The sequence below is a fragment of the Stegostoma tigrinum genome (assembly GCF_030684315.1).
Source record: "Stegostoma tigrinum isolate sSteTig4 chromosome 44 unlocalized genomic scaffold, sSteTig4.hap1 SUPER_44_unloc_1, whole genome shotgun sequence".
Lineage (NCBI taxonomy): Eukaryota > Metazoa > Chordata > Chondrichthyes > Orectolobiformes > Stegostomatidae > Stegostoma > Stegostoma tigrinum.
In genome coordinates, this window is record NW_026728049.1 from 175,468 (window position 1) to 193,175 (window position 17,708).

Consider the following 17,708-nt stretch of genomic DNA (forward strand, 5'->3'; position numbering starts at 1 on the left):
TGTTCTGGGCCGTCCTTCCCTTCACAGAGCCTACTGACCAGTGTCCAGAGGAGGACACCCTCTCCAAGTTCTGTCGGATCAGCACTGGGCATTCTTGCCAGGACAGCCAGGACTGTGATGGATACCACTTGTGTTGTGATGCTGGCTGTGGGAAGAAGTGCACCCCAAAGTGTTTCACAGGAGGTGAGCAAGAGAGAGCGTGGGATACCCACCTCGCCCCACAGTTCATGTATGCTGTCGGCAGAATAATGGTTACGCAGGGCAGGGCGTTTGCCATCGCGGGATTCTTCTGTCCATCCCCATCCGTGGCTTAAGGAAGGAGTGTTGTGAAACTGAGTGGGTCCTGCTGCGATCCTTGTCCCCAGGATCACCTGACAATGGGGCTATGCGTGAAGCTCTGAAGGAGTAAAACCTGGTGTCCTGTGATTTCTGAGCTTTTCCCCGAGAGGGTTTGGGGAAGTTGGGGTCTGAAATAGACTGGGATCCTGCTCCCGTTCTACGTCGCCGGGTTATGGAGGAATTGGGGTGGGAAGGAGACTTTGAGTTTGCCCCCAATCCTTGTCCCTGGGTTGCAGAGTGTGTGATTGGGGAGCAGACAGGGATCCTGCCTCTGATGCATGTCCCTGGATAATGGAGGAATTGGGGTGAGAGGAGACTGATATCCTGCTCCTGATCCCTGTTCCCGGGTTCGGGAAGGTGAGGGGGTGAAGCTGACAGGGTTCCTGCTGTCCGGTGAGCAGACGGGAAAATGAGTAAGCCCTGTGTGGAGGCTGTGCTGTCTCTGATGTCCTTACCCTGTCACAGTTAAGTCCTTCCTCTCCCCTCAGCCCATACCTTCTTTCCACTGAAGGCCATGGGAGAGGCCTTGTGAGTGAGCTGTTCCGTGATACTGCGGCAGAAGACAGAGTGAGGTGTTCCCCCTTCACCCCAGTTCCTGGTCCCTTCACTGCGCAGCAGGCTGTGTGTTGTGAGTGAGATGGGTGTGTCGTGTGCTGCAGTCGGGTGTGAATTATTGTGTGATTCTGTCCCCTAAGTGCGCTTGTTTGTGTTCACAGAGAACGGAACTTGTCCCTTCCGTGGGAGGCTGACGATGTTGTGCAACACGACCCTGGGAAAAGACTGCAGGAACGACACGCAGTGTGACGTTTGGCAGAGGTGCTGCCTGGCCAAGGGCTGTGGGGGGAAATGTGTGCCCACATTCATCAGTAAATGTGAGTATTCCTGACTGCACAGCTTCCCACAGGTTTGTTGCATAGCCCCAAGATCGGTGAGCAATAAGTGGGTCGGGCTGTAGAGGGAGCTTGACACTGTGTCTAACTCTGTGCTGTCCCTGTCCCAGGGAGTTTTTGTTTGTGTATCGTGCAGAGGCAGCTTTAGTCTGTATGTAACCCAGTGCTGTCCCTGTCCCTGGGAGTGTTGGATGCAGTCAGTGTGAGCTGCTGTCTGTTTCTAAGCAGATTGATGAAGATAACCTTCTCTTTCTCGTTTAGTTCTGCCAAAGAAATGCCCGGAACATTCCCAAGTGTCTTTCCTGTGTAAGAAAAGCTGGATCCAATCTTGTGAGGATGATGACGATTGCCCTTCGTACAAACAGTGCTGTGATATTGGATGTGGCAAGAAATGTATCTACTCCTTCAGACGCGGTAAGGAGAGCGGTGTGACAGAGTGTCTGCAGGAGGGAACGGTCTTGGGGGGACAGTTCAGCAAAGTGGAGACTGGAGTGAGAAAAACTGGGACAGACCCAGGACTAGAGGGAGCAGACTGGGATAGACCTGGGACTGCAAGGGGCATTCTATGATTGACCCGGGTCCGCAGGGAGCAGATTGAGATAGACCCTGGTTTGCAGTGAGCCAACTGGGATAGACGCGGGATTGCAGGGAGCCGAGTGGGACAGCCCCGGGGCTGCAGGGAGCAAACTGGGATAGAGATGGGACTGCAGGGAGCAGATTGGGATCTTCATGGGTCTGCAGGGTACCGAACCGTGATAGATCCGGGATTGCGGGGAGCCAAGTGTGATTGACCTGGGACCGCAGGGAGAAGATTGGGGAAGACCCTGGTCTGTAAGGCACCGACTGTGAGAGACCCGGTTCTGCAGTGAGCCAACTGGGATAGACCCGGGCCTGCAGGGAGCAGACTGGGATAGAGCCGGGTGTGCAGGGAGCAGACTGGGAGAGACCCGGGACTGCAGGGAGCAAGCTGGGATAGACCCGGGTGTGCAGGGAGCAGACTGGGAGAGACCCGGGACTGCAGGGAGCAAGCTGGGATAGACCCGGGTGTGCAGGGTACCGACTGTGATAGACCCGATTCTGCAGTGATCCAAGTGGGATAGACCCGGGCCTGCAGGGAGCAGACTGGGATAGAGCCGGGACTGCAGGGAGCAGACGGGGAGAGACCCGGGACTGCAGGGAGCAAGCTGGGATAGACCCGCGACTGCAGGGAGCAGAAGGGGAGAGACCCGGGGACTGCAGGGTGCAGATTGGAGTAGACCCCGGTCTGCAGGGCACCGACTGTGATAGACCAGGTTCTGCAGTGAGCCAAGTGGGATAGTCCCCGGACTGCAGGGAGCAGAGTGTTGCCGACCCCAGAGTGCAGCTTGGTCGAGTTCTTCATCTGGACCATGGAAGGACTGCCAGCAGTGAGTGTCTCCCCGGCGCAGAATGCCTGTAAGCCTTGTACTCTCGTGTGTAAGGAGAAGCTAACATCTGAATGTTCCCTTTCTAGGTGAGAGACCTGGAGAGTGCTCGAGCCCCAGTCAACTGAGCTATGTCTGTAACACAACTCTGGGCAGGGAGTGTCAAAGTGAGAGTGACTGTGGCAGGTGGGGGACATGCTGCTTTACCCCATGTGGGTCAAGATGTGTCCTCAAGCACTTCAGAGATGGTGAGTTCATGTTGTCTGATCTGCACTCAGCGTCCCACTGGAGATACTGAATGTGTTTGAGAGGGGACATGGGAGAGGCATGTTTCACCCTGTGTGTAAGCTTGTTTTGTCTGTGTGCAGGGAGTGTTTGGTGTGTGTCAGTGTCGTGGGAGTTTAACTCTGTATCTATCCCCCAGTCCTGTGAGTGAGAGATGGAGAATAATACACTGGGAGCTTTACTCTGTATCTAACCCCATTCTGACCATGCCTTGGGAGTGAGAAATGGGGAATACAGCAGTGGGACCTTTAGTCTGTATCTAAGCCCGTTCTGAGCATGTTCTGAGAGTGAGAGGTTGGGAATAGTGTAGCGGGAGCTTTACTCTGTATCTAACCCCATGCTATCTATGTTCTGGGAGTGAGAGATGTGTAATACTGCAGTGGGATGTTTCGTCTGTGTCGAGCCCTGTGCTGTCGATGTTCTGGGAGTGAGAGATGGATAATACTGCAGTGGGACGTTTACTGTGTGTCTAACTCGGTTCTGCGCTCTCTCTGTCTTTCTCTCACCGGAAGATAATGGGCAGTGCCCTCGCCCCGACCATCTTGCCTGTGTGTGTAACTCCACCTTTGGGAGGGTGTGTGAGTCAGATGGAGATTGTGCTGGATCTCAAAGGTGCTGTGATGCTGGTTGTCAGAAACGCTGTGTCCCGTCATTCTACAGGAAGTCTGATGGAGGTAATTGCTTGTCCGAAAAGTGTCTGCTGGACAGGCCTGTATGAGACTGCAGTGGGATTGTTCCCTCACTGTGTGTATATCCCACTTTGTGTCTGTGTGTGTATTTCTCTTTGTCTCTCATAGTGCGTCCATCCAACAGATCTCCCGCTCTCGGTGTCTCATCATTTCCTTTCCGTATTTTGTACGTCTTATCTCACTCTTTCTCTGTCACATTCCTCTCCTTCTCTCTCTCTCTCTCTCTCTCTCTCTCTCTCTCCCTCTCTCTCTCTCTCTCTCTCTACCCCCTCCCCCCACTGTCAAGCCTTCTCTGTCTCTCTCTCTCTCTCACTCACTCTCCGACTCTCCCTCTGTCTCGTTCTCTCTACTTCTCTGCGGCATTCCGCCTCTTGTCACATGTTTTTGTGTCTACGTGTTGCAGATCTTCACTGTCTGAGTGTCACTGTTCTCTCTGTCTCCCGTTGTTTCTCCGTAAGCCCCTATTCCCTGTGTCTCTGCCACCTCTGCATCTGTCGTGACCTCTTGCATAAACACCAGCAATTCGTTTTGCAGACTGGGGGAAATCTGAGCAGTGTCCAAAGGTGTCCAGCCTGGATCGTGTCTGCAGGATGAATCACAGCATCTCGTGTGAAGACAATGAGGACTGTGGGAAGTGGACGTCATGTTGTGAGACTCCGTGTGGTAGACGCTGTGTGCACTCGTTCATGGGACAGAACCGCAATGTGTCAGTCTCAGGTAACTGCATGTAGTCTGCCAGTTCTTAAAACACCCAGCTATACCCAGCAGTCAGTCATGGAATCACCCAGTTCCCAGCAGTCTGTGTGTGGGGAACGCCACGCTCCAAGCAGACTGCATGTGGGGAAAGCCCTGCTCCCAGCCGGCTGCGCGCTGGGAATGCCCTGCTCCGAGCAGGCTGTGTGTGGGGAAAGCCCTGCTCCCAGCTGGGTGCGCGCTGGGAAAGCCCTGCTCCGAGCAGGCTGTATGTGGCGAACACCCTGCTCCCAGCAAGCTGCTTGTGTGATGTCCATTCTGACTTTGCTGGTCTCCATTTCCCGCTGAGTCAGACTCGAAGGCGGAGCTCCGTGCACAATTTCCTGGTCTCCGTGTCACGCTTAGTTACACCCACCTTCGGAGCATCGTGCACAGTTCCCCGGTCATGCAGTCATCGAGCGGTACGGCACGGAGACTGGCACTTCGGCCCAAATTTGTCCATGATGACCCAATTTCCCTGCTGTAGGCCCATATCCATCTTAAACTTTCCGATCCATGTATTCAACCAAATGCCTGTTCAATGTTATTAATGTACCCGCTTCAACCAATTCCGCTGGCAGCTCATTCCATGTACGTAGAAGCCTATGTGTAAAATAAAAATATTGTGCCATCGGATTCCCGTGTACTCTTTCCCTCGTACCTTAAACTGATGCCCCCTTGTCCCGATTGCCCAACCGTGGGAAAAAGACTGAGTGTTCTCACCGTGTCATTGCCTTTCACGATCTTATACACTTGGATAAGATTCCGGCCCCTCTCCCCCGGCCGACCGCGGTCTCTTACACACTAAAGAAGAAAGTCTGAGCTTGCCCACTGTCTCCTGTTCTGTCCTGATAACTCAGTCTCTTTAGTTATGGTAACAATCTTGTAAATTTCTTCTGCACTCTTTCCAGTTTCACAAATCCTTCTGCTAGCAAGGTGGCCGAAACCGACCGCGATGCTCCAAGTGTGGCCTTTCCAACGTCCTGTACAACTGCGACATAAGTTCCCAACTTGTATACACAGTGCCCTGACTGCTGAAGGCCAATGAGCCAAAAGCCGTCCTCACTGCCCTGTCTCCCTGTAACACCAGTTTCAGAGAGCCGTGTACCTGAACTCTAAGGTCCCTCTGTTCCACGCGACTCCTTAAGGCGCTACCAATGAATCTCTGATCTTGATTTCACTTTCCAGAATGCACCACCTCAGGCTTCACTCCATCAAACCCCATTTGCCATTTCTCCGTCCACTTGCCCAGGTGATCGAGATGCTGCTGCAATTCGTGCTAACCTCCCTCACTGCCGACAATTCCACCTATTTTAATGTCCTCCGCAATCTTATGAAAGCACGCCTTGTACAGTCTCATCCAAATCATTGATATAGAGAACAAACAGCGACGGCCCCTGCACCGACTCCTGAGTCACAGCACCAGTCACCGGCCTCCAGTCCGACAAGCATCTTTCCGCTGTTACTCTCTGCTTCCTACCATCAAAGCAATTGAGTATCCAATATGCTGGCTGTGCTTGGATTCCATGTGATCTAGCCTTAATCCATTAGGCCCGCTCTCACTCAGTGCTGCAATGAGACTGCTCCGTCCGGGTGTCGTCGATGTGCCCTTGCGGTGTTTCTGATCTGTGTCTGTATCCCTCTCCCTGTCCCTGTGTCCCTGCCTCCCTCCATCAGTGTCTGTCACAGATCGGACGTTTGGAATGTGTCCTTCCCCTCAGCGCCTGTCTGCAGTGTGTGACATGAAGTACGGTGAGCTGTGTGAGGATGATAACGACTGCTATGCCTGGCAGACCTGCTGCAACACCAGTTGTGGGCAACGCTGTGTGCATTCTTTCCACGGCAGGAGTGAGTAACCCCATTTGCCCTCGGATCCGACCGGTTCACTGCCCTCCCTCATTTCCGTCCCAGAGCCTGTTCATCAGTGAACAAGAGGCACAGAGTGTGACTGGGAGACGGTGTGTTTGTGTGTGTATCCCTCCCTGTCTTAATCCCTCCCTCTCTCTCACTCTCTCGCTCTCGGTCAGTCTCTCTCTGTCTCACATTCTCTGTTGCTTTCTCCCCATCTCTCTCTCTCTCTTTCTCTATTTCTCAGTCTCTCTCTGTTTCTCTCTCTCTCTGTTTCACCGTGTCTGTCTCCGCCTCTCTGTGTCTTTCTCTCCATGTCTCCCAGAGCTCTGGGCGAAGTGAGCAAACAATGGTTGAGGCAGCAGCAACAGTTCCCGAAGCTAAGATGGAGCCTCTGTCTTTGCAGGGAGTGAAGAAAGGTGTCCGTCAGCTTCCAGACTGAGGCACGTCTGCTCCGAGAGTTTCCATACTCAGTGCGATAAGGACAGTGACTGCGAAGATTGGCAGACCTGCTGCAATACCTCCTGTGGGAATAGATGTGTCTCCAAGTTCCTGACCAGATGTAAGGCACCCCTCCTGTTAACCTCAGTGTCGAAGCTGCCAGGGTACAGGTGCAGTCCTGGCAGTGTTTAATGTGGGGAGGACAGTGTGGCGGGAGCTTTACTCCGTACCTAACCCCCTGTCCCTGGGAGTGTTTGATGGGAAGGGTGGGTGTAGAGTGAGGTTTACTCTGTATCTAACCCCGTGCTATCCCTGTCGTGGGAGTGCGAGACTGTCTGTTTGTTGATGATCCTGATCTGACTGTCACTGTGTTCATTCCAGCGACCCAATGCCCTGCTTCCACACGCCTGGACCCGTTCTGTGAGATGAAGCTGGGAGATGTGTGTATGAGTGACGCTGATTGCTTTGCCTGGTCCTCGTGCTGCGATGCTAACTGCGGAAAGAGATGTGTGCCTCGTTTCCTCATGGGCCGTAAGTGATCAGTCAGTCTCTGTTTGTTCAGAGGTTAATCTGTGGGTATTTCAGTACGTCACTGTGTGTGTGTGTGTGTGTGTGTGTGTGTGTGTGTGTGTGTGTGTGTGTGTGTGTTTGTGTGTGTATGTGTCTGTGTCTGTGTGTGTGTGTGTGTGTGTGTGTGTGTGTGTGTGTATGTGTCTGTGTGTGTCTGTGTGTGTGTGTGTGTGTGTGTGTGTGTGTGTGTGTGTGTGTGTGTGTGTGTATGTGTGTGTGTGTGTGTGTGTTTGTGTGTGTATGTGTCTGTGTGTGTGTGTGTGTGTGTGTGTGTGTGTGTGTGTATGTTTGTGTGTGTGTGTGTGTGTGTGTGTGTGTGTGTGCCAGGTTGAGTGTGTATGTGTGTCAAGTTGAGTGTGTTTTTAAGAATGGAGTGAGAACATAGAACCTAGTAAGTTACAGCACAGTACAGGCCCTTCGGCCCATGATGTTGTGCCGTGGAATAATCGTCATCCAAAATTAAAATAACCTAACCTACATTCCCCTCAGTTCACGGCTGTCCATGTGCATGTCCAGCAGTCGCTTAAATGTCACTGATGACTCCCCTTGAACGACTACCCCTGGAAGAGTATTCCATGCACTCACACTGTCCTGGTGAAGAACTTCCGTCTGACGTCGCCTCTGTACCTTGCTCCTCACACCTTAAAACTATGACCCCTCGTGGCAGTCAGTCCTGCCCTGGGGAAAAGTCTCTGCCTATCGACTCTATCCATCCCTCTCATTACCTTGTACACCTCGATCAGGTCACCTCTCTTCCTCCGTCTCTCCAGAGAGAAAAGTCCGAGCTCAGTCAACCTCTCCTCGTAAGACAAGCCCTCCAGTCCAGGCAGCATCCTGGTAAACCTGCTGTGCACCCACTCCAAAGCCTGCACATCTTTCCTATAATAGGGCGACCAGAACAGGACACAATATTCCAAGTGTGGTCTCACCAGGGATTTTTAGAGCTGCAGCATAACTTCGCAGCTCTTAAACTCGATCCCCCTGTTAATGAAAGCCAAAACACCATATGCTTTCTTAACCACCTTATCCACCTGGGTGGCAACTTTGAGGGAGCTATGCACATGAACACCAAGATCCTGCTGTTGCTCCACACTGCCGAGAATCCCGCCTTTAATCCTAAATTCAGCATTTAAGTTCGACCTTCCAAAATGCATCAGCTCGCATTTATCCAGGTTGAACTCCATCTGCCATTTCTCCGCCCAGCGCTGCATACTGTCAATGTCTCGCTGAAGCCTGCAATAGCCCTGATAGAATCATAGTTTCCTTTTCCCCAGTGAAATATCTTCCCCTGGTAACTGCTCCTTTTGTCAGAGTGTCAGTCTGTTTCAAAATGAGAGTGTGTGAGAGTGAGTGTGATTCTGTTTCAGTGCAAGTGAGTGCGAGAGAGTGAGTGTCTGTTTCAGAATGAGTGTGTGAGAGTGAGTGTGATTCTGTTTCAGAATGAGTGTGTGAGTGAGTGTGATTCTGTTTCAGTGCAAGTGTGTGTGAGACAGTGAGTGTCTGTTTGAAAATGAGTGTGTGAGAGTGAGTGTGTCTGTTTCGGAATGAGTGCGTGTGAGAGTGAGTGTGATTCTGTTTGAGTGCAAGTGTGTGTGAGAGAGTGAGTGTGAGTCTGTTTCAGAATGAATGTGTGTGAGAGTGAGTGCGATTCTGTTTCAGTGCAAGTGTGTGTAAGACAGTGAGTGTGAGTCTGTTTCAGAATGAATGTGTGTGAGAGTGAGTGTGATTCTGTTTCAGAACATGTATGCGTGTGAGTGTGAGTCTGCTGCAGACTCTGTGTGTGTGTGTGTGTGTGTGTGTGTGTGTGTGTGTGTGTGTGTGTGTGTGTGTGTGTGTCTCAGTCGTACACCAGCTGAGAGCAGGGAACCTCCGCACTGATCCACAGTGGAATCTGATTGCCAGCTGATAACCGGCCCCCGCTTCTGACGTCAGAGATGTGATCCCATTTTCACTTTGGCTGGTGATAGGAGTGAGGATTTCACAGAGATACATGGAATTTCCAAAATTCCTGCACCTTCCTCCATTCAGGGGCGATGAGTCTGGTCCATTGACGATGGAAGAGTTGTGGGAGTCCCTTGTTCAGGGCTAGTGTCTGACTGCAGCAGATCAGAGAGGGTTGTGTGTTTTGGTACCTACTCCATCGATGCATGTCTCTGTAACCTGCAGGAGATGAGAGCTGTCCCGCTCCCCACCGCCTCGAACCCATGTGTGACATGAAACTGGGAGATCAGTGCAACGGAGATGAAGACTGTGATGCCTGGCAGAGCTGCTGTCAGAGCAAGTGTGGAAAAGTCTGTATCCCCAGCATCATGGATGATGGTAAGTTGTGGGAATAACTAGTGAGTGAGAGCGACACAGACAGGAAGGCGGGGGGATTGTACCTGGAGAATGGTACTGAGAGAGAGAGTGAGAGAGAGAGAGAGAGCGGGTGAATGGAACAGTGCAAGCCAGAGGGAGGGACCAGGAGAATGGCACAGAGAGGCAGAGAGAGTGGCTGAATGGTACAGGGAGAGACAGAGAGCGACACCGAGAATAGCACCGAGAGAGAGAGAGAGGGGGTGGGGGCCGGGGGGCTGGGAGAAAGATAAGGAGAGAAGGGGATGGACCGCGAAATTGGGACAGGGAGAGAGAGAGAGAGAGAGAGAGATTGAGAGAATGGTGCAGAGAGAGGAGGGACTGGGAGAATGGGACAGAGAGAATGATTGGGAACTCATGACAGAGTGAGAGAGAGTGTGATGCAAGAGAGAGGGAGGTGAGGAAAGAATAAGAGCGAGGAATGTCGAGGAAGTGCCATGATGAGTCAGAGCCAGGGAGACACAATGGTATCGAAAGAGTTGCAAACTCCGATTGAGACAGACAGGGAGAGGAGGAGACAGAGAGATGGGACAAACGAGACAGAGAGAGACTGGGTGACAATCAGGAGGAATGAGTGTGATTGAAATAGAGAGGGGGACGTAGAAAGGGATTTTGAAGGGCAATGAGAGTGGGACGTCGGAAAAAGAGTTTGACAGCGAGTGAGTTGACAAGGCAGTGAGTGATGGAGGATGAGAAATGCAAATAATGTGGGAACTGACACAGATGAGGTTTAGAATGAGATTTCAGTTTTATTGTCACGTGTGGTCGAGTGCAGGAATAGAGCAGTGAAGTGAAAATGGGACACCGTCACCATTGTTCATCAAGCAAGATGGAGTTAGTGCGAAGAGAGCGCGAGGGAGAAATGGAGACGGACAGAAAAAGGTTAATGTCCCTCTGCTGCACTGGAACTCCGATAGTGCCCTTTCCCTCTGCACTGACAGACCGACAGCACGGACCCTATTTGACCCAGTGGCCCTTCTGGGCCTTGCTTCTCCACCAGTAACCTCCAGCGTGTTGTGTTGTAGATGATGAGGGAGACTGCCCTGATCGATACCGGGCAAAGTGGATCTGTGAGAGGAACTCGAGCATGTCGTGTGTGAGGGACGAAGACTGCAGGAGCTGGGAGCAATGCTGCGACGTGGGCTGCGGGAGGAGATGTGTCCGCAGCAGCTCACTGCACAGTAAGGGCAATCCGGACACAGAGCCTTCGGCCTTTGCCCCAACCCCCTTCCCATTTACAGTGTGGTTTCAATGCACTGAGAACCTCCGCCCAACTCAAGCACAAACACACGCGCGCACACCCAAACACACACATCCACGCTCTCACACACACATACTCTCACACATCCTCACTCTCACTTTCACTCTGACACATACACAATCACACACACACAGCCAAGTTTGTGACCCTCTGTAATCATTGAGGTTGGAGTATGGGAAGAGAGCACTCCGCCTTGGCGTCCATACTTGCTGTGATGCAAGTGACGTTTGTCTCTTGCCTGAACCGGGAAACCCGATGCATCTTCGCGTTACCTTTTAGAACGTTGAACATTACAGCACAGTACAGGCCCTTCGGCCCCCGATGTTGTGCCGACCTGTCATACCGATCTCAAGCCGATGTAACCTACACTATTCTATTATTTTCTGTCTGTCCGGGTCCTTTGTGCTCCCTGAGCCAATGTGCCGACGGAAAAGGTGTACCGTCTGTGTGTGATCCGTGCTGTAAGCAGTGACGGGGAGCGAAGACGGGGGGAGGTTGCAGTGTGGTTTTTGGGACGTGATGGTGTATGGTTTCCCTGTGGGCCTGCGTCTGTAAATGAAGGTGTTAGCCTCGGAACAGGCTGTGTAATCATCTCTCGGTGTGTGTGCCCACACAGAGGGAGGGGCGCAGTGCCCACAGAGCAGTGCCCTGGGCAAGGTCTGCACCATGAAGCTGGGAGATGAATGTGAAGCAGACACTGACTGTGACCGTTGGCAGATGTGCTGTGACGCCGGCTGCGGAAAAAGATGCGTCTTTCGTTTCTTCAAAGGAGGTAAGAGGGTGGTCTCGGGATGAGGGGTTTGTTCGGGGATGGACGGTGGTTGCGGGGTGGGGATAATGGATTCAGATTATCAGGGAGTTAGCTGTCAGTGTGTGATCATTGGGACAGTGCAGAGGAGGTTTTACTGTGTATGCAAGCGGGTATTGTCCCTTTCCTAGGAGTGTTTGATGGAGAGGGTCAGTGCAGAGGGACTTGGACTCTGTACCGAAACCCCTGTCCTTGGGAGCGTTTGATGGAGTGGGGACCGTGTAGAGGGAGTTTGCTGTGAATTTTTCCCCGTGCTGTCCCTGTCCTGGGAGTGTTGGGTGGAGGAGGGACAGTGTAGAGGGAATTTTACTCTGTATCTCACCCCTTGCTGTCCCTGTACTGGGAGTTTTTGACGGAGTGGGTACTGTATAGTGGGAGTTTTATCCCGTATCTAAGACGGTGCTGTCCCTGTAGTGGGAGTATTTGATGGGATGATGGTGTCGAGAAAGCTTGACATCCGGGTGCGGTCACTGATGGTAACCTGAGACTATGGCTGAGATTTAACCCTGTCTGACCCCTATCCTCCTGCTCCCCAGAGAACAGGAGCTGCCCAGCTGCCGAACGCCTTACCCCGATGTGTGACATCAACTACGGCCAGGAGTGTCGAAACGACGATGACTGTGATCTGTGGCTGTCGTGCTGTGAGGCTGGATGTGGGAAGCGATGTGTCCGTCGGTATTACGCACATGGTGAGGACGACTGACCCCTGCACCCCCAGCCTTGCTACGCCGAGCAAATGCTGCGCACCCCTCACGTACCGTTTCTGACGAAGGCAGAGACCCTGTCTGTCCCAATAGCCCAAGCCCAGCCCTGCAGTTAGAGCATTCAGTTTGAGGATGTTTCCTGTTTGAATGTGGGCTATGTATCTGTGATAGATGGAGGGTGAGGGAGGGTGGTATAGAAGGAGAGCCCTTTGTGTGTCCCAGCTTGTTCAGATCCGTTTCAGGATTGTTCCCACTGCGATCGGATTTCCCTTGGTATTGTTCAATCCCAATGTAAACCAGTACCCGGTCTGTGAAATCCTGTCCTTGTCAGCTTGTTCCCACTGGAATCTACTGCTCCTGAAACAACCACAAGCCCACGCGCCATCCCGATTCCAGCACCCGTCGTCCCCTCACTGATTTGTGGTAATGGGCCGACCCTGAATGAACCCCGAAGTGAAACCCTCCGTCCTTGTCTTTACAGTGCCCCCTGCAATGTTGCCCCTTTATCTCGGGGTAGCCCTCTTTATTCCCGGGATCTTCCCACCGGAGGGATATTGGGAGTGTCATTTGGAATTTCTGTATTGGGAGTTTCTGCCTAGACTCTGACTGGAATGTGATTTCACCCAGAAACAGGAAAGCGAGACGCGCAGTGTCCCAAACCATCCCAAACTCAACATATCTGTGACCGGGACGACGGTGAGGAATGTGAGGGAGATGACGACTGCACAAGGTGGAAGCGATGCTGTCAGGTCGGAGATTGCGGAAAACGCTGTGTCTACGGGGTCCGCAGGCGAGGTGAGAGTGACAGAACACGTCTCGCAAAGAGGATTGTGTGCTGAGGAGAGAGAGGGTCTGTGAGGGAAGAGAGCGATCCGTGTGTGAGAGAGAGGGAGGGGAGCAGTCCCTGTGTGAGAGAGAGCGAGGGGAGCGTTTCCTTTATGAGACAGAGGGAGGGTAGTGGTCCCTGTGAGAGAGAGAGAGAGAGAGAGGAGAACAGTCCCTGTGTGAAAGAGAGTGAGGGGAGCGATCCCTGTGTGAGAGAGATGGAGGGGAGCGGTCCCTGTGTGTGTGTGAGAGAGAGAGAGAGAGAGAGGAGAACAGAGCCTGTGAGAGAGAGAGTGAGGGGAGCAGTCCCTGTGAGAGAGAGGGAGAGAGTGAGAGGGGAGTGGTCCGTATGTGAGAGAGAGCGAGGGGAACGGTCCCTCTGTGAGAGAGAGCAAGGAGTGCAGCCCCTGTGTGAGAGAGAGAATCGAGAGCCATCGCTGTGTGAGAAAGAGAATGCGCGGAGTGCACTCCCTGTGTATGAGAGAGAGAGGAGAGCGGTCCCTGTGTGAGAGAGAGAATAGAGAGCGGTCCCTGTAAGGCTGAGCTGAAAAATGAATGTGGCCACTGTGGGGTGATGAGTGGAAAGTGCACTCCATGTGGTGGATCAGCAATGATGTCCCGATCGAGCGGGTTAGCAATGACAGCCCGAATGGCCTCCCCAGCTCCTTGTCTCTGGTGGTATGAACTGTAATCCTGTAGAGCGCCGTTCGGTTTGAGCTGAGTCTTTTTGTCCCTCACAGCGGAAGCGTTCGAATGTCCAGCGCAGTCTCGCCTCCAGCCCATTTGTCAGATGAAACTGGGCTCTCAATGTTCCACTGATGACGACTGCGATATCTGGCAAAGGTGTTGTGAGACCGGATGTGGGAAGAGATGTGTCATGAGTTTCAAGCCTGGAGGTGAGAACGACAGAACCCCTCGGATTCTCCAGCTCCACAAACCCCCCCTCCCTCTCTCTGTCACCTTCTCCACCCAGAATACCCTCTACTTCACTGTTTAACTCCCTTCTGCCCCAGTTCATCTCCCTGCCCCTGTCTCGTCCTCCAGCCCCTAGAGCCCCTCCCTTTGTCTGTGACCCACCACCAGCCCCGAGACCCCCTCCTGTCTCTGTCAGCACCACCAGCCCCGAGACCCCCTCCTGTCTCTGTCAGCACCACCAGCCCGCAGACCCCCTCCCTGTATGTGTTACCCGCTCCAGTCCGTAATCCCCTCCCTATCTGTAAAACCTGCTGTAGTCGCTACACCTCCCCATTATCACTGCAACCTCCTCAAGATCCTACACTGCCTCCCCATCTCTGTCACCCCTTCCAGCCCCTACACCCCTCCCTATCTCTGTAACCTCCTCCATCCCTTGCACCCTCTCCCTATTTCTGTTACCCCCTCCATCCCCCTACACCCACTCCCTGTCCATGTTACCCCTCCAGTCTCGATACCCTCCCTCCCTATCTGTGTAAACCCCTCCTGTCCCTACACCCTCCTCTCTTTCTCTATCACCTGCTGCAGCTCCTGTTCCTGTGCTCTTTGTGGTAGATATCGCCCACGGAATGGGCTCTGTTGTTTCAGCAGTCATGTTGAGTGCCCTCTATTTCTCTCTCTCTCTCCCTCCCTCTCTGTGTCTCCCCGTAGAGCACGGATCCACGTGTCCGGATGGGACCAGACTGCATTATGTCTGTCGAATGAACTTCACCTCTCGCTGCGACGGTGACGATTCCTGTGGTCACTGGGCATCGTGCTGTAACACGGAGTGTGGGCCTCGATGTGTGTCACAGTGGTTTGCGAGAAGTAAGTCCCCCTCTGTCCCCAACTCGACGTAACCCCAGCAAGAGAGAGGACATCGCATGGCCCCGCATTCAGCGACCGGGACTCCCTCGCAGTGTCCTCATGACATCAGTGAGGGAGTAACCCGGGTGAGCGGTGAGCAGTGAGCAGTGAGTGGAATGACCATGGGCACCCGGAGAGGGAGGGTGTAGACTTTAGGGTGGGGGCCCGCGGCTCAGACAAGGGGCGGGAGCGATGTAACCCCACTGGAAGGATGTAGTGAGGCAGTCGGAGCAGTGGAGGAGTCGGGATAAAGAGGGAAGCAGTGGTAAGTGAGAGGATGATTACACAGGGTCAGAGATTGAATCAGCACTCCCACTCCCGACGAGTGCGAGGTTGGGGAAGGGGAAGGGCGTGGTAATGTTGGAGTGTGGGTATGTTGTGGGGCCTGGGAGGGCCTCTGTAACTGTTCTGGGCCGCCCTTCCGTTCACAGAGCCTACTGACCAGTGTCCAGAGGAGGACACCCTCTCCAAGTTCTGTCGGATCAGCACTGGGCATTCTTGCCAGGACAGCCAGGACTGTGATGGATACCACTTGTGTTGTGATGCTGGCTGTGGGAAGAAGTGCACCCCAAAGTGTTTCACAGGAGGTGAGCAAGAGAGAGCGTGGGATACCCCCCTCGCCCCACAGTTCATGTATGCTGTCGGCAGAATATAGGTTACGCAGGGCAGGACGTTTGCCATCGCGGGATTCTTCTGTCCATCCCCATCCGTGGCTTAAGGAAGGAGTGTTGTGAAACTGAGTGGGTCCTGCTGCGATCCTTGTCCCCAGGATCACCTGACAATGGGGCGATGCGTGAAGCTCTGAAGGAGTAAAACCTGGTGTCCTGTGATTTCTGAGCTTTTCCCCGAGAGGGTTTGGGGAAGTTGGGGTCTGAAATAGACTGGGATCCTGCTCCCGTTCTACGTCGCCGGGTTATGGAGGAATTGGGGTGGGAAGGAGACTTTGAGTTTGCCCCCAGTCCTTGTCCCTGGGTTGCAGAGTGTGTGATTGGGGAGCAGACAGGGATCCTGCCTCTGATGCATGTCCCTGGATAATGGAGGAATTGAGGTGAGAGGAGACTGATATCCTGCTCCTGATCCCTGTTCCCGGGTTTGGGCAGGTGAGGGGGTGAAGCTGACAGGGTTCCTGCTGTCCGGTGAGCAGACGGGAAAATGAGTAAGCCCTGTGTGGAGGCTGTGCTGTCTCTGATGTCCTTACCCTGTCACAGTTGAGTCCTTCCTCTCCCCTCAGCCCATACCTTCTTTCCACTGAAGGCCATGGGAGAGGCCTTGTGAGTGAGCTGTTCCGTGATACTGCGGCAGAAGACAGAGTGAGGTGTTCCCCCTTCACCCCAGTTCCTGGTCCCTTCACTGCGCAGCAGGCTGTGTGTTGTGAGTGAGATGGGTGTGTCGTGTGCTGCAGTCGGGTGTGAATTATTGTGTGATTCTGTCCCCTAAGTGCGCTTGTTTGTGTTCACAGAGAACGGAACTTGTCCCTTCCGTGGGAGGCTGACGATGTTGTGCAACACGACCCTGGGAAAAGACTGCAGGAACGACACGCAGTGTGACGTCTGGCAGAGGTGCTGCCTGGCCAAGGGCTGTGGGGGGAAATGTGTGCCCACATTCATCAGTAAATGTGAGTATTCCTGACTGCACAGCTTCCCACAGGTTTGTTGCATAGTCCCAAGATCGGTGAGCAATAAATGGGTCGGGCTGTAGAGGGAGCTTGACACTGTGTCTAACTCTGTGCTGTCCCTGTCCCAGGGAGTTTTTGTTTGTGTATCGTGCAGAGGCAGCTTTAGTCTGTATGTAACCCAGTGTTGTCCCTGTCCCTGGGAGTGTTGGATGCAGTCAGTGTGAGCTGCTGTCTGTTTTTAAGCAGATTGATGAAGATAACCTTCTCTTTCTCGTTTAGTTCTGCCAAAGAAATGCCCGGAACATTCCCAAGTGTCTTTCCTGTGTAAGAAAAGCTGGATCCAATCTTGTGAGGATGATGACGATTGCCCTTCGTACAAACAGTGCTGTGATATTGGATGTGGCAAGAAATGTATCTACTCCTTCAGACGCGGTAAGGAGAGCGGTGTGACAGAGTGTCTGCAGGAGGGAACGGTCTTGGGGGGACAGTTCAGCAAAGTGGAGACTGGAGTGAGAAAAACTGGGACAGACCCAGGACTAGAGGGAGCAGACTGGGATAGACCTGGGACTGCAAGGGGCATTCTATGATTGACCCGGGACCGCAGGGAGCAGATTGAGATAGACCCTGGTTTGCAGTGAGCCAACTGGGATAGACGCGGGATTGCAGGGAGCCGAGTGGGACAGCCCCGGGGCTGCAGGGAGCAAACTGGGATAGAGATGGGACTGCTGGGAGCAGACTGGGATCTTCATGGGTCTGCAGGGTACCGACCGTGATAGATCCGGGATTGCGGGGAGCCAAGTGTGATTGACCTGGGACCGCAGGGAGCAGATTGGGGAAGACCCTGGTCTGTAAGGCACCGACTGTGAGAGACCCGGTTCTGCAGTGAGCCAACTGGGATAGACCCGGGCCTGCAGGGAGCAGACTGGGATAGAGCCGGGTGTGCAGGGAGCAGACTGGGAGAGACCCGGGACTGCAGGGAGCAAGCTGGGATAGACCCGGGTGTGCAGGGTACCGACTGTGATAGACCCGATTCTGCAGTGATCCAAGTGGGATAGACCCGGGCCTGCAGGGAGCAGACTGGGATAGAGCCGGGACTGCAGGGAGCAGACGGGGATAGAGCCGGGA

General features: G+C 53.4%; 1 protein-coding gene across 6 annotated transcripts in view; it reads left to right on the top strand.

Moving 5' to 3' along the window:
* The window catches only part of LOC125450177 (uncharacterized), a 116,322-nt gene that overhangs the window by 9,771 nt on the left and 88,843 nt on the right, over positions 1–17,708 (top strand). For 5 of the 6 annotated variants that reach the window (XM_059643508.1, XM_059643512.1, XM_059643509.1 and 2 more), the window contains exons 4-22: positions 28–183; positions 1,056–1,211; positions 1,491–1,643; positions 2,722–2,880; positions 3,430–3,591; positions 4,141–4,323; positions 6,016–6,186; positions 6,593–6,748; positions 7,009–7,158; positions 9,364–9,516; positions 10,578–10,733; positions 11,430–11,585; positions 12,158–12,310; positions 12,953–13,120; positions 13,891–14,046; positions 14,774–14,929; positions 15,400–15,555; positions 16,428–16,583; positions 16,863–17,015. In XM_059643508.1, the coding sequence (XP_059499491.1) occupies positions 28–183; positions 1,056–1,211; positions 1,491–1,643; positions 2,722–2,880; positions 3,430–3,591; positions 4,141–4,323; positions 6,016–6,186; positions 6,593–6,748; positions 7,009–7,158; positions 9,364–9,516; positions 10,578–10,733; positions 11,430–11,585; positions 12,158–12,310; positions 12,953–13,120; positions 13,891–14,046; positions 14,774–14,929; positions 15,400–15,555; positions 16,428–16,583; positions 16,863–17,015 (3,009 nt within the window). The remainder of the gene's footprint in view (positions 1–27; positions 184–1,055; positions 1,212–1,490; positions 1,644–2,721; positions 2,881–3,429; positions 3,592–4,140; positions 4,324–6,015; positions 6,187–6,592; positions 6,749–7,008; positions 7,159–9,363; positions 9,517–10,577; positions 10,734–11,429; positions 11,586–12,157; positions 12,311–12,952; positions 13,121–13,890; positions 14,047–14,773; positions 14,930–15,399; positions 15,556–16,427; positions 16,584–16,862; positions 17,016–17,708) is intronic. The other variant, XM_059643511.1, reaches the window with a different exon arrangement.